General features: G+C 46.0%; 1 protein-coding gene and 2 non-coding genes across 3 annotated transcripts; all 3 read left to right on the forward strand.

Annotated features, from left to right (window-relative positions):
- The first annotated feature begins 227 nt into the window (after nt 1–227).
- On the forward strand, nt 228–14,137 carry psma3 (proteasome 20S subunit alpha 3). The gene is made up of 11 exons (XM_061696020.1): nt 228–382; nt 3,886–3,968; nt 4,062–4,185; nt 7,234–7,335; nt 8,176–8,249; nt 8,318–8,390; nt 9,969–10,034; nt 10,915–10,961; nt 13,620–13,687; nt 13,883–13,947; nt 14,017–14,137. Exons 1-11 carry the CDS (start codon nt 362–364, stop codon nt 14,059–14,061), a joined length of 768 nt encoding a protein of 255 aa, XP_061552004.1. The 5' UTR covers nt 228–361; the 3' UTR covers nt 14,062–14,137.
- LOC133413279 (small nucleolar RNA SNORD53/SNORD92) lies at nt 9,817–9,898 on the forward strand. Its single transcript, XR_009769860.1, has one exon. It is a non-coding gene; the product is annotated as a small nucleolar RNA SNORD53/SNORD92 (small nucleolar RNA).
- Nucleotides 13,730–13,808, forward strand: LOC133413280 (small nucleolar RNA SNORD53/SNORD92). The gene has a single exon (XR_009769861.1). It is a non-coding gene; the product is annotated as a small nucleolar RNA SNORD53/SNORD92 (small nucleolar RNA).
- Nucleotides 14,138–14,921: the final 784 nt, after the last annotated feature.

Consider the following 14,921-nt stretch of genomic DNA (forward strand, 5'->3'; position numbering starts at 1 on the left):
TAAGGAGTAGGGAACGAGCCAAGAGAATTTGGAGAGTCGTGAGCCTCCGCGACACGTGAACGCCACCACATTGACTTCAAGTCACATCTTTGCCTGTCTGGAAAAGCAGTCCGGATATCGCAGCCAGTCACGTGGCAGTGGCGCGTGTCCTGCAGCCAGTAATATTAGAGCGGGGCGCGTCCAGTCTAGAACACGTGTGGGATTTTGAATAATGCGTTGCAGACGGGACGAGGCCATTATTGTGAAGGCGGTGGCCGGAAGTGTTCGTATGACTGTTGCTGCCTTGATGGTGTAGCCAAACGCAGATTTTTTTTGGGGGGGGCTTTTGCACTTTCACGCTGGACTAACTGTTGGCGTCAAAATGAGCTCCATCGGGACCGGGGTGTGTACTTTGTCTTCCATTAAACAATTTTTTTTTACACGTAACTGTTAGCTTCTTCGAGAGTTGCCTGGGCAACATTATTTCATTGATAACAGCCTCTAGCTAGCGAGGTAGCTGCTAGCTTGCTGAGTCACTTAACAGCAAGCGAGGCGGGCCTAGCACCGTGATGCTAATCTGAAACTGAAAGCTAGCAGGAGTCCCGTTGTGTTGTAGTTGGACAAAATAATAGTGTAAGCAGCTTTCTCGGGACCGTGGTTTTTTGCACCCAACATAGACAACATACAAACTGACGTGACGCCTCATTGATCGGGTAGGCCCGTTGCTACGTTCCCTCAGCGCGTCCGCCATATTGGATGTGTCATAGCTGTCCGTAAACTTAGTAATAACAAAAAACCCTCTCATTCATATATTTAGGAAACGTGTATATCAAAGCATTGACACTTTTAATCTGACGATTATAAATGTTCACTTTGAGGCGAGCACCAAACCAACAGATAGATCGTGATATTGTAGTAACTCGCACAATTCCTCAAACAAGCGCAAAGTGTGCTTGCCTCAAGCTATTTGTCACTTTCAGTAGCAATGTGACAAGGTTTTCGAAAACTGACGGTCAAAATTCCAAGTTTGGTTGGAATGGCCACTTCAACCTGAGCTCAACTAGCAATATTTTTTGAAAATAAGCCGATTGGTTCTGGAGGAAATTAGTTTGTGTTGGAGGAGGGAAAAATGGCCTTTTTGGGTAAGATTTTTGTGATATTGCCTGTCGAAAATCTGGAACAAGAGTTTGAGTAAAACAGTACAACTTGGTTATTTCTCAATAGCTCCTCTTGAACCTTTGGGTTTTGTCTGCTACTCGGGAAAGCCATTCTCTGATGGGCTTACAAATTTCCGATAAAAAAAAAAAAAGTTTAATTTGTTAGAAAAAGTAATTTTGAAACGTCAGTCCCTCATGACGTAGCCCATGATGTCACTTCCCGTTTAGGTCTCTTCCGGTTTTTCTTGCGAATGTGGCCGACGTGTTTTATGTTCTGAATTCAATCCCTCGCCATCCACTGTCAAGCATCGTTGAGGTAATGCCGTAAGTTCGTGTATATCATTTTCCAGATGTTGTAAAAGCATAAATAGCAAACCTTTGGTAAAAAGTTACCGTTTATTGATGCATTTAAATGTTGCGGTATTTGTAGCTACCGGTACATGATCTAATGCTTAAGAACAGGCTGGTGACTTACTGTTTGCAGTGCAGAGTGTAAAATAAATTTCAGGGCTCTACAGTAACTTTTGCACTGGTCGCACCAGCGCATGATTTGGTCGCAGCATATTCTGAGGAGGTGCAGCGTGACCATGCCATACCATAATTTTGTATGACGTAAAGATTGACGGCGACTCTAGATATATTTGAAAAACATGTTACGATGGGTGGAACGGCGCACGACTGGTTAGCACATCCGCCTCACAGTTCTGAGGACCGGGGTTCAAATCCCGGCCCCGCCCGTGTGGGTTTTCTCCGGGTACTCCGGTTTCCTCCCACGTCCCAAAAACATACTCTTCGGTGTGAATGGTTGTTTGTTTCTATGTGCCCTGCGATTGGCTGGCGTCCGGTTCGGGTGTACCCCGCCTCTCGCCTGAAGATAGCTGGGATGGGCTCCGGCACGCCCGCGACCCTAGTGAGGAGAAGCAGAACGGAAGATGAATGAATGAATGTTGTTGTTACGAACAAGAAGTTGCAGACAAAACAGTTCAGTTCAATTTAAAAAAAAAAACAAATAAAAGGCTTTACTGTTTGACTGAGAGGGCCCCTAAGCCTCTTATTATTCACTAGCAAAGAAAAACAAAACAATGTACCTACTTAAACTCATAGACCCAAACAGAAAATGGATAAATCATTACTACTGCAATTATTGCACTTTATTTTAAGTAAGTCCTCTTTAAAGGAGTCTGGGCTGTTTATCTTTGGAATAAACAGGGTTCATAGATCGATAGATTCAGTTAACTTTGCTTGCTTCATAACAAATGTATTAAAACCTTTGCACGTGACTTTGTACGTTACAGTGAGTGAAATGGAAATGAGAGACAAATTAAGCAGGTAATCTTGGCCGGTAGTAGAGCAGCCTCACGCGCACAATCTCATAATATTGAGACCGTCATACGTGAAGTCACTCGGGGGAAACAACTTTTGGTTTTATTACCATGACAAATGTAGCAGGATGGATAATGTTGTGTGTAAAAAGAAAAGCTGTGGGTGACTTTAACGGCAGGAGGACTTTTCAAGTTAGGTGCGAGCTAGCTAGCTAGCTCGCTCGCTCACCAGCAGTCCAGATGAGGTGACGGCACACGCTTGTCATTGAAAAGAAATAAGTAGCGGGCCGGTGTCAGTAGGGTTCTGCATCGTTTGAATGTGAGAGATTCCGTTTCCTTATTTCGATTGCGGTGCCAAACGATTCTCGATTCCGATTCTTTTAGGGGGCGGGGTCAAAAAAAGTTTGCATGGTTTAAATAAAGGGTGTCCAACTTATGAACGTGAATTTTCTTAGAAGCCTGGCGTATAATCTCAAATTAACATTTGACTCTGGGTTCTTTATAACCAGTATCACTGTCAACCCTATGAACTAAAAGGCAATGTCCACGGAAATTACACAATTGACTTGATATTCATTCATGAATGTTTCAGCTAAAATTTAAATATAGCATTGTTAAAATCGTTATTTGGGACTGTTTCATCACGTCAAATGGTTTTTAGGTTTTAACTTGACTTTGTTTGAGGCTTGTAGCCTCTTATTTGGAAGGGTACGCGCCGGAACTCGGCATTTTGACACGAAAAGTAACTTCAGACAGCACTGGTGTTTTTATTCATTTTTTTGAACGGATGCAACCAAATTCTATAAAGCGCCGATTCCTTTCCGGATTTTCACCGACGAGGCACAAGGTTAGTGTTTGTGAGACAATGTTTATGTGAATTCTGTCCCCATTCATTGATGTGAAGTTTTAGCGCAACGTTAAGCCTTTTTTCTTTCTGTCAATCGGCTCTTACGTTGGTTTCAAGACTAAAATAAACACTAAAAGGCCCTCAAGGGCAAATGTGTGAGCAAGCGTTGACCTTGTTAGCTGTCTCAATGTTGGCATAGACCCAATTGACCGAGAGTTGACTTGACTTGACTTGACTCCGCGCGGTGTCGGCTGGGGCTCGGAGCGCGTCAGACTTCTACACATGGTGAAAACCTCCTTGGCACAATTTCATCTCATTCCAAGTGTTGCGCTGAGGCGACTGGTCATTCATTTGAACAAAGTTAAGACACACTTTTGCGTGCCGCCGTTGGGCACAAGCACGTCTTGGTGCGCGTTCTTCTTCGCTGGTTTTCGCCGCTTCTTCTTCGGGGTGGGCGGACTGTAGGCATCGAAACGGGGAACCGACATGTTTAAAGTGGAACGATTCCTCGAGAACCGGTTCCAATCGATTCTCGATGCCCAACCCTACCGTTGACATCATGACTTGTATGTATCTGCAGTACGACCTGTCGGCGTCCACCTTCTCTCCCGATGGGCGAGTCTTCCAGGTGGAGTACGCCATCAAGGCTGTGGAGAACAGCAGGTCGGTGCAGTCGCCTTCTGGACGTGTCCGAGCGATTCGTCATGCACGCGTGCGAGAATCGCAACGTTTGTGTGCATTTGTGTTTGTGTTCAGCACAGCCATTGGGATCCGCTGTAAAGATGGCGTCGTGTTTGGCGTGGAGAAGCTGGTTTTGTCCAAACTGTATGAGGAGGGCTCCAACAAACGCATCTTCAACATTGACAGACACGTCGGCATGGTAACCACGTGTACACGCACACCAACGCACGTGAGATGGGCAGGGTTGGCACTGGGTTAAACCTTTAGCCACACTTAGCTCGTCCTTGTCACTGGGAAGCTGGTAAGCTTTAACGATGTGGAACCAATTAAAAGTACCTAGTCATCAATCAGGAGTAGGGCTGAACGATTTGGGAAAGTACTCTTCTTTCAAACTAATCTTGCGATTGCGATTTAGCATGCGGTTTTTCTGGAGGAAGTTTATATTCAGCATTATTCACTCGACTCAAAAAATATAGGATTCTATAGTATGGCCGACACAATATTGGTTATAGCAACAAACAACTCTTTCCTGTAGGCCAGGCCTAAATGTAAGCTGAATTTATGTGAAGAACAAATCTTTTTTTGTAAAACGAAAAACCTTCAATCGCAGTACAATATTGAATTATTGATATAACTTAATGCCTTGTAAAAACTGTATTGTGACGCTCCTGTCAGTAGCAGTAGCACTGCTGTCGGTGTCAGCCGAGTATAGATATAATAAAGTGGATCGGGACACGAGCGACACTTTTCATCACCAAGATGTGAATATAAAAGCGCTTGAAATGGTCAACTGTATTAAATGTTTGTTTTTTTAAATCAATGAAAGTACAAATGTTGTGATGATACACTTGTTACTTGATAATCTTCAAGAAGGAGCTTGAGGACTTCATATAGAATTTTGTTATTCAAACTTTTCCGTTGAATTTAAACATTAATATTCTAAATCTTTGGTAAATATTAGTAGGCTAACTTTAGCTATCAGATAATTGTCACAGATTTTAAAAGCAGGACAAAGTGGTCTCAATTACCTGGGGGGGGCGACGTGCGTGACCGTTTGCCGTAGGCCCTTAGATGACTGGCTAGCCACGTACGGCCCCGCTTTGAGTCGGCGCCGCCGTCGTTAGGCACGATAACCAAAGTGGGATGAGCGGCTTGTGCATTGATGAGGAAGGCAGCTAGCTAGTTGGGACAACTCATGTGAGTTGCAGGACACATTGCCCGTCGACACTTTAAACGTACGTCGCGCTAATCAATATGGGTGCTTCGCTTTGGCGGCATCGCTTCTCGCCGCCCCCTGCAGCCGGAAAGCCCGTGGGCCTGACTGCTTCGCCGGCGGCGGCGGCGGGAAGGCCACTTGAAGCGTTTGATGAAGCGGGGTGGAAAAGAAACCATGAACACCGTTCACACACGGCAGAATGGGCGTGCTTGACTTGAACTTTTATCAGGAAGGGCTTTTGAGTTTTGATGCGGGCAATTTTGATTCGCCAGTGTGGCGAACGTAGGCAGTATTCGCTTCGCCGCATCCTGTTTCAATTAGCCAATGCCGAGCTGCCCTGGATGAGGAGTTGCATTTTCACAGATGCCATCTCGTGGCATCCGTGTACAATTATACTGCCTCGAACGTACTTAAAAATGTTTTCATTCCAAATGCCGTCGCGATCCTGAACTCAAAAATGTACTTATTTCAGTAGGTCTTATTGTAGCTTTACTTTTATTCCTGTTCTCCATATGTCTTAGAATAATTTTGGTTTATTATAGGTTTTTGTGTATGTCAATGCCTGTATTTGTGTTGTATCTCTTCTACATTGGCGAGCCAAAGAGAACTTTCCACCGGACACTAAAGAATGATTCTATTTCCTAAACGTTTTAGGGGCTCGTCAATTATTTCCAGATGTATTTATTTTTTGCTATTTGCAGCAGTGCTCGGTCTCTATCTGCCGAGATTTGCTGTATTTCAAATATTTGTCAGGATGATTCATTTGATTTGATTCATTCAACTTGAGCTGCTTTCAAAATGCGGACTCGCTGACGTGCACTGCTTGCACTAACAGGATAACTGTGAAAAAAAGTTGTGCAATGTTAAATTGTTCAACATTTAAAATGTACATTTATGAAGGATCGTGTTTACATAAATGACAGACTTTGCTGAGAGGAAGCACTTCATTTTCAAAGTCCCTCAAAACGTAAACGGTATTGCCAAAAGTATTTGCTCACCTCCATTGACTCTCATGAATTTAAGCGCCATCCCATTCCTCATCTAGGGTTCAATGTGACGTCGGTCCGCCCTTTGCAGTTGTAACACGTTCAACTCCAGGGTTAGGAGTGTGTTTGTGGGTATTTTTGAGCATATTTGTGAGGTCACACACTGATGTTGGACTAGAAGGCCTGGCTCTCTGTCTCCGCTTCAAATCAACCCAAAGGTGTTCTGTCGTGTTGAGGTCAGGACTCTTCAAGTGCATCCACACCAAACTCTTGTCATCCGTGTCTTTATGGACCCTGCTTTGTGCACTGGTGCACTGACATGTTGGAAGAGGAAGGGGCCATTCCTTTCCCTGGAACTATGGGGCCAAGCCAAGCTCCTGAAAAACAAGCCCACACCATAATTCCCCCTCCCGAGCAAGCTTGGCGCAATGTTGCGTCCATCCCAGACTCATCCATCAGCTTGCCAGATGGAGAAGCGTGATTCGTCACTCCAGAGAACGCTCGAGTCCAGCGGCGGCGCGCTTTACGCCGCCCCGTCCGACGCTTCGCATTGCACTTGGCGACGTACGGCTCGGATGCGGAAACCCGTTCCGTGAAGCTCTCTGCGCGCTCTTCTTCAGCTGATCTGAAGACCACGTGACATTCGGAGGTCTGTAGCGATCGACTCGGCAGAAAGTCGCCGACTTATTCGAGCTGTGCGCCTCGGCGCCCGCTAAACCGTAAACCGACGGAGCGGGCGCCGTCGGTTTACGTGGCTGAGTCGCTGTCGTTCCCAAACATTTCCACGTTCTTATAATAATGTTGATGCGAGTTATTGCTGGGGGGAAGAAAAATGAAAAATTACCAAACTGTTGGTATCGGTAGAAAGAAAAAGAATCTCAGAACAAACAAAACAAAAAAAGCACAAAAAAAATCTGAACTAATTCTTCGATCTAACACGCGCACACTGCATTTAGATATGGCTTCCGGTTCGAAGTAGGTGCCATTTTAAGTCTGTGATGTGGCTGGCTTGTAACTATGGTAACCGTTGGATTTCCCCCCGCAGGCCGTGGCGGGCCTCCTGGCGGACGCTCGGTCGCTAGCTGAGGTGGCCCGCGACGAAGCGTCCAACTTCCGCTCCAGCTACGGCCACGACATCCCTCTCAAGGTAAACCGCTCGGCAGAGGTAGGAGGAAGTCACATATTTAAGAAGAAGAAGCAGAAGTAAGAAATAAGATCAATTGATAAAGTCTCAAGTTTCAAGCAAGTCTCGAGTTACTGCGAGTCCCTACTAAATGTCCAGCAAGTAGAGTCGAGTCATTAAGCAAGTGTTAAGTTATACAATGTTGCTCGGTCACATCGCGAGGTTCACCAATTAATTATCCATTGATTGATGATCAATTTCATGAACTATTTTGTTACTGGATTTATCTTGGACCGCGTTTCACATCAAATCCAGATTTCCAGCCTCCTAACAGTAAATCTTCTCCGATTTCTGTCGTCTTACGTGAAAGCAGACTGATCACCTTTTTGTTTTTTCAAAATAAGACATTTGCAAACATCAGCTTTTACTTTGGAAAACATTCTCCGGCGTGTTTGTCTGTCTGTTGTCTGACGGACGGGTGTTCGGGACCAAACCGTTGACTGAATCATCGTCATCAGTTTGTTTGTGCAAATTCGGCATGATGTCCTGTTTTTGATTAAAGGGATGGCAGTTAAAAAGTGCTTTCGTTCATCAGATTTTTTGAAGAAATAATTGACAGATTAATTGATCATTAAAATAATTGTTTGGTGCAGCTCTAATTTCAACCCATAGAAACAAGGTAAACATAACTTGGTTCTTGGCCTGGAAGTTTGAGAGCGGAGGTTCCGCGGTCTTCGTCAAAGCTTATTGCTCTTCATGAATATGTCATGTCCCTTTTTCAATCAATTGAAAGAAGAAGAAAAAGGAGTCTACGTGTTGCGCAGCCTCCGAGTGTCCACTAACGCCGCTTCCTTCGGTCCGCAGCACCTGTCCGAGCGCGTGGCCATGTACGTGCACGCCTACACGCTCTACAGCGCCGTGCGGCCCTTCGGCTGCAGGTGAGTTTCCCGTCGTCGCCCGCGCCGTCCGCCGATCGGCTGACGGCTGTCGGCGTTGTCGCCCGCAGCTTCATCCTGGGGTCTCACGACAAAGACGACGGGCCGCAGCTTTACATGGTGGACCCCTCGGGCGTCTCCTACGTGAGTCTTCGACACGGCCGGTTGCGAGATGGACAATTGAGAAAAGATTTAGGCTTAGTTGTGTCGTGAGCAGACATCCGTGCAAAATAACGTGCAACTGAAAAGCACAACGTTTCAACAGATGTCTGGACTTTTGCAATAAGTACGTACATTGGACTGATCTAATAAATACAAATAAGATGGATGGAAACAATACCAAATAAGGACATTACAGGTTGACACAAAGCCCTAACCCCAAAAGAGAAGAGCCGTCAACGGTCTGAAGACGAGACCGTCTCCCGACTGCGCAGCCGAAGGAAGGGCCGCCAGCTTCTGTCAAATGGCCGGGGTCCGTCTCGGAAGACGCGCCACACCGTCTCGCCAATGAAGCGTCTTAGTTCAGCTTTCCAACCACAACCGAGATGGCCAGCAGATTTATTTAGCAAGTTTCAAATATTTTATTAGCAATCAATTCTTTCAATTCTCCCAATCTTTTTTTTTTTTAATTTTATTTTTTTTGGAATAAAAAGTCCCATGAGTTCAATGAAAAGATCCGCGCTCCCTCCCCAAAAGTCCAAATTCACTCGTTCACTCATTCAGGCCGTTCATCATATTGACAGCGGTTGTCCGGCATTTCCACTGACCTTTCAAGGCCCACAGAATATTTGGTTCCGTTTCCGTTCTTTAGTCATCAGCAGTAGAGCGTGGCTCGGGTTCAGCAAAAATTGGAGTTTCTGACCAAAAAGTGGAGAATGAAAGAAACTGCACTTGACACCGATCTGATCGGCTTTGTCGTAATTCGCCAATTCGATCGATGACGTCGTTGAATGTACAGTAAATGAACAAGTCATTTAAATAGACACATTGGTCAATCTTGTGATGGGCTATCGTTTTTTTAAACTCTGTGATCGGCCCCGATCATCCTGATCGTGTAAAGCCTGAGAGAAACATGTCAAGCAGAACAGTGACTGACACTAATATTACACCTCAAACTATAAAAGGACTGGCTTTTGATGGCAAAAATAATCATCGATTTTCAGATATCCAACTAAGAAACGCACCGTGAGTGATGCCGATTCCCTAGCTTACCTGTACGTACTCTGTCGTAGTGCGACGTGCCTCAACCTCTCCGACGTCCGATTGACGAGGTTCAACCGCTAATCCTTTTCTGCTCAAAAGCCGTGCTCATCTCAAATCCGAAGCCGCGCAACGCTCCCATCTGCTGGCATCTGTCAATCACAACCGAGGTTTACAAACCTACCTTTCCCAGACGAGCTGAGTTGAAAATGCGCTTGACGAATACATGCACGTCGCTGGCGGTAAGCGCTTGGATTCCAGCTGACCGATAGAAGCGACAGTCGATGAGTTGCCGTTTTGTAAATACCCGGTTTATTCCCAGAAATCCAACTGAATTCCAAGTTTGAACATTTGTAGGATTATGCAACCCTGGGTGTGATGATGCAGAGAAGGTTTCGCTAAACAAGCTGATGTCACGTGATGTCATCACTTTCTCTTGGCTGTCTGACCACATGCGTGCGCCTCTGCGGAGATTGTCGCACTCTCACCTCTTTCTTCTCATGAAGTGTGCGTGTGTTCCAGGGTTACTGGGGGTGTGCGATTGGAAAAGCCAAACAAGCCGCCAAGACAGAAATTGAAAAATTGCAGGTGAGCGTGCGATGTTTGACACTTGAGTACGTGTGCCGTCGTTTGACGCTGCAGCGTGAGGTTATGCGATGCCGTCCGTGTGTTGTGAGATGTAGAGGTGGCGCAATCGATTTATCGTCAAATAGATTATCGAAGTAATCGACAACTAATTTGATAATCGGTTGAACGTTTATAGAGCTTGTTTAACCTAAAATTGTCCAAATGCTTGGAATTTCAGCCTCTCAACACGAAATATTCTCTTTCTGTCGTCCTTCATGAACACAGACTGATTATCGTTTGTGTTACAGCAAAATTTGACATTTGTCTCCACATCTGCTTTTCCTTTGGAAAACATTTTTGCCCTTTTTCTGACATTACGGTGGACCAAACCAGTAAGTCAATCATAATCAATTGATGGGTGGGTAAATCAATTCCAAAAATAATGGTTATTTGCATCCTGGTATGACTAACCTTCAGTGTACCGGTATATCAGACGAGTAGCCAAGAAGCAATTCTCACTTTCAACAAGGTCGGCGAGCCCATCACTTCCTCTTGTCATATTGCGTCATTGTTGTTTATTTGGGTTTGTTTTATCTGTCATTAAGCAATACCCCAGTCATTGGGGGGGGAAGATTTTTCGATAAACTTTGACGCAAAATAAATTTTTATCCCATTTCATTGATGAAAGAATTATAGAATAATCTATTCTCAAAATATTCGATAGCGACAGCCGTAGTGAGATGTGTGACGTCATCTGACAGATTGCGTGTGAGGCGATGTCATCAACAGACATGGTGCGGAGTTGAGAAATCGCGATGTCGTCAGATCTCCTGCGTTTGTGACCGTGTGCTTTGAAATGACGTGCCACGTAACATTTGCGTAATGTGACGGTGTGTTACAGATGAAGGACATGACGTGCAAGGAGCTGGTCAAAGAGGTCGCCAAAATGTGAGTCGCTGCCTGATGACATCATCAAATGATTCATGAAGGTCGAGGTCGGGGGGGGTGACGATTCCTACCCCCGTTTTTTGGAGAAGTGCCCCCCCACCCCGAACTTTTTAAGGGTGTTCCGCCACCCCTGATGACACGATGACCATTTGGAGTGGAGTACCCCGTCACTCATGCGTGTGAATGATTCTCCAAAAGTAGTACTTGACGCAGGTGCTCCTTGAATGAAAATCGTTTTGTTTCATCTCCTTAATATGGCCGTCTCACTCTCAGGCATTGTCTTCTTTTTAACTCAAACATAAAATAAATATGGTGCCTTGAAAATAATGTAAATAAAAAAAAAGAATCGCAAATAATAAAACCTGCGTTGCTTATATGGAGTACCTCTTCTAACATTTAGCGGATGTTCTATGAAATCCACATGAACTGGATGTTTCAGCCATTTATCCATGTTTGCCAGTACGCGACCGTTTGGATTTTGGCATTGTTTCCCCGCGCGCACAGCACTTTATTGAGGGGCTTCTGAAATGTAGATGGAGACATACTTTATTCATCCCGTGAGGGTAAATTACATTCACTTGCTCTATGATTAAGTTTTTGAAACCTTTTCACATGAGCCAAACGCTCTGTTTACTATAACGCGCGTGCGCACGCACTCGTAATTACGAACTTTTATTCCCAGTGACAGGTTTAGCAGCTGGTATCGGTGATAGTGTTTAAATAGTAAAGCGGTGGGCCGAGTTGTGACGGGATTGTCTTAGTGAAATGTTTTTTTGGTTTTGTTTTAGCTATTGGGCTAGCTCCCCCGTTACCGAAGTCACCGGCAGTCCGAATGGCTTTGACAGCTCGCGTTTCTTTGTAAATGTGATCCAAAATGAATAAGTCCTTCAGTGAATACGCTCCAGAGTCACCGTCCGTTCCTTCGCTTTTGGGAAGCTAACGCGGCCATTTCGCCAGTGGCAGCGATGGCCGCCATCCATTTAGCTATGTTGGCAACATCTAGCCACTTGCCGCTCTGCTAAACTCCTGACAAGGTGGCCGGGCCCGCGTGCGGGGAAGCGAGCGAGTGCCGAAACCAACAAATGGGCGCTCTCTCCCCGCATTTATATTCCGTGAGACCCGCCCAAGCCCGTTTCCACGAACCCCCTGCAATGTGCTCGCGTACGCTGATCTGTGTCAACAAGACCGTACATTTGACAACACAATGCGGTTTCGGAATTGAATCCAGTCCGTGTCGCCGTTTGCCAACATTTGAATGGAAATGCAATCAATCCATTGGATAAAGTTATATTTACCTTGGTTTTATTGCTGCATAGTTGAAAATAAATACCGTACCATATGCAAAGAAATGAAACACCGTGTTCGCATGCAAATCAATGTGCAGTCTTGAAAAGGAAAATAAATAAAATGGGTGCAACCAACAAAGTAAAAAGAAGAAAAAAATACAAACGCAACATTTGAGGGGACCCAAGAATTATTAACGTTTAATCTAAGCAGGAAGAAAAGGAGACCGTTGATTTATTATTACAGTGGAACCTCAGTTGACTCCCCAAAAATGTTTACAAGAAAAGAAGGCCTTGGGTTAAACACTATTTTGGGTTTACGTAACAGTCTTGGCCTGGCCGCAAAAGGCTCAGAGGTTTTTGCTTTTTCTCGTGCTGCACAAACACGATTGGATTGGCTCTGTGCTTCAGGTGTCTGTCGTCCCCCCCCCCGTCACCTATTTCCGTTTTGCGGCTGGAACGGATGAATTGTTTTTCCATTGACTTCAATGGGGAAACATTGCCTCAGTTTGCGAACATTTTGGTTTGAGAATGAGGTTGCAGAACAAATTGAATCAGTAACCCGAGGTTCCCACTGTATTATTAAAATAGTACAGATGGGACATTTCACTTGGCCAAAGTGTGCGGCAAGATTACAAACACCGTTGTCATGTCCAGCTATTATTGCCTCCTCTTTTTCCAACAGTGAAGCCCACCATGGCAGTTGGCGACTCACCCCCGCACACTGAGCGATGGCGTATACGAGCGGGCACTGAGCAGCGAGCCCGTATAGGCTTTTGCTACTTAAATCATAAAAAGATCGAGTCATGGTTAACATGAAGCAGGTTGCTAAAGAAAGAGGATAAAAGCGAGTGTGGATATTTTCAGAGGCGCGCCTGCTCCCATTCACTTGAATGTTCGCGTACGAGCTTCACTATTTCATACACGGGTACGTTAGAAATGATAAGTGTTGTTGTAAAACACAATATTCTGTGTCATGGCTCACTTGCTCTAAAATCGGAACCGTACTTATAACGCGAGTGAAAGCTGATGTGCATTTGGATTGGCTGCGAGCTGCGACGGCGATTCAGGTTTTCGATTGCCGGCCCGACCGATTGTTTCGGAACCCCCGCACGCTGCACTTTTCACTTTGGAGATGTACTGGGCAAAAAAAACCCCAAAACAGACAGACACCTGCCACGGCTGTTGCCAATCGTGTTTGCGTCGCCCAAGAAATAGCACGTGTGCCAAACGCGGTCGCGCAAGACTGTTTGTGAACCCAGGTAAGTTTTCTTTGGGAACTTAGTTCATAAACCGAGGTTCCGTATCATGGTTGTGACGCGCGTGCGCTTTCAGCATCTCCTGCTCGATCGTGATGCCGTGTGTGTGTTTTCAGCATCTACATCGTTCACGACGAGGTGAAGGACAAAGCGTTCGAGTTGGAGCTCAGCTGGGTCGGAGAAAGTAAGAACACGAGCGTCTCGCTTGCGTCTCCTCCGCTAGTGCGGGGATGATGACATTCCAGAAGGTTTCGCTCACTGGACTGAACTCCTGTGATGTCACTTCCACTTGGCTGTCTGACCACACCCACCCGTCGTCGTCGACGGCTGACGCGTGGGTCGCCGCGGGGACTAACCCTTCTTTCTCTCGTCTCCTCAGTCACAAACGGACGGCACGTGCTCGTCCCCAAAGACATCAGGGAGCAAGCGGAGAAATACGCCAAGGTGACGCATACGCAAAAGACCCGCACGCATTGTGTGTACTGTGTGTTAACACTGCGTCGCATCTTTCAGGACTCGCTGGAGGAGGAAGACGACTCTGATGAAGACAACATGTGAACCCGCTGACCCGTTTGTTCTTGTTTGTTTTTCATGTTTTGTAGTTTTGCTTTACGAATAAACAAAGTTGTTTCCAGCCTGCGTCCCTCTCCTCTCCTGACCGTGTCTGGATGCATGTTTGTCAGGTCGACATCGCAGACAAATGACCATATATGGCCTCGCTGTAACAGGAAGACTGTTACATAAAGCATCCGCTGCATTTGTTGACGGGATAGATTCACAAGTCTAACGCTTGCGTGCTCAAACACAAGTTTGTTGTGGGGGTACTTTGCCCGCGACGTGACGTCGCAGAATGAGCATCACCAAACCTGCTAGCGAAAGAGTCCACTCAGCCTTGGCAGCTGTGACGCGTGAATTTGCGGCGACAATAACAGCGAGCTCTAACGAGCTTAAGTTGCCTGAGCTTCGGCATTGTCGTCACACGCCAAACGGCTCGTGGATTCCCGTCAAATCGACTCAAGTACACGTTGTGACCGTCTCTGTGCTCATTTTGGGTCGTATGCAAATATGTGGAAGAACGCCCACGAATCGGCGCCAAGCGTCAGATGTGATGACGACGGCGTGCCCGGATAGATTTCATGTTGCGTCGCTACGGTGAACGTGTCGACGAAAAGGCGTGTGGCGTTCGATTCGCGATTTCGTCTACGGTGTCCGCCGCGTGCGCGCGCGAGCTCCAGAAGCAGAGCGGCACGTATCGGGGTGTGGCTTTGCCCGGACAAGGAAGCCGGCTCAGCCAATAGCGTTGCGCTTCCCGCTTTGCGCAACCAATGGGAACCTTTCCTACCCACGCTTCCCCTTATTGGCAGGTCACTCAGCACATGTCGTCATTTCCCCTGTGGCGCCGCGTTCGTATCCACCAA

This window comes from Phycodurus eques, chromosome 14, assembly GCF_024500275.1.
Source record: "Phycodurus eques isolate BA_2022a chromosome 14, UOR_Pequ_1.1, whole genome shotgun sequence".
Taxonomy (NCBI): Eukaryota; Metazoa; Chordata; class Actinopteri; order Syngnathiformes; family Syngnathidae; genus Phycodurus; species Phycodurus eques.

What these genes read in the sequence shown, in the direction of transcription:
- psma3 (XM_061696020.1), top strand. Translation starts at nt 362, where the DNA reads ATGAGCTCCATCGGGACCGGG. An exon ending in GCCACGACATCCCTCTCAAG is followed by an intron (nt 7,336 to 8,175) that starts GTAAACCGCTCG and finishes TTCGGTCCGCAG; the next exon opens with CACCTGTCCGAGCGCGTGGC. An exon ending in AAGCGGAGAAATACGCCAAG is followed by an intron (nt 13,948 to 14,016) that starts GTGACGCATACG and finishes CGCATCTTTCAG; the next exon opens with GACTCGCTGGAGGAGGAAGA.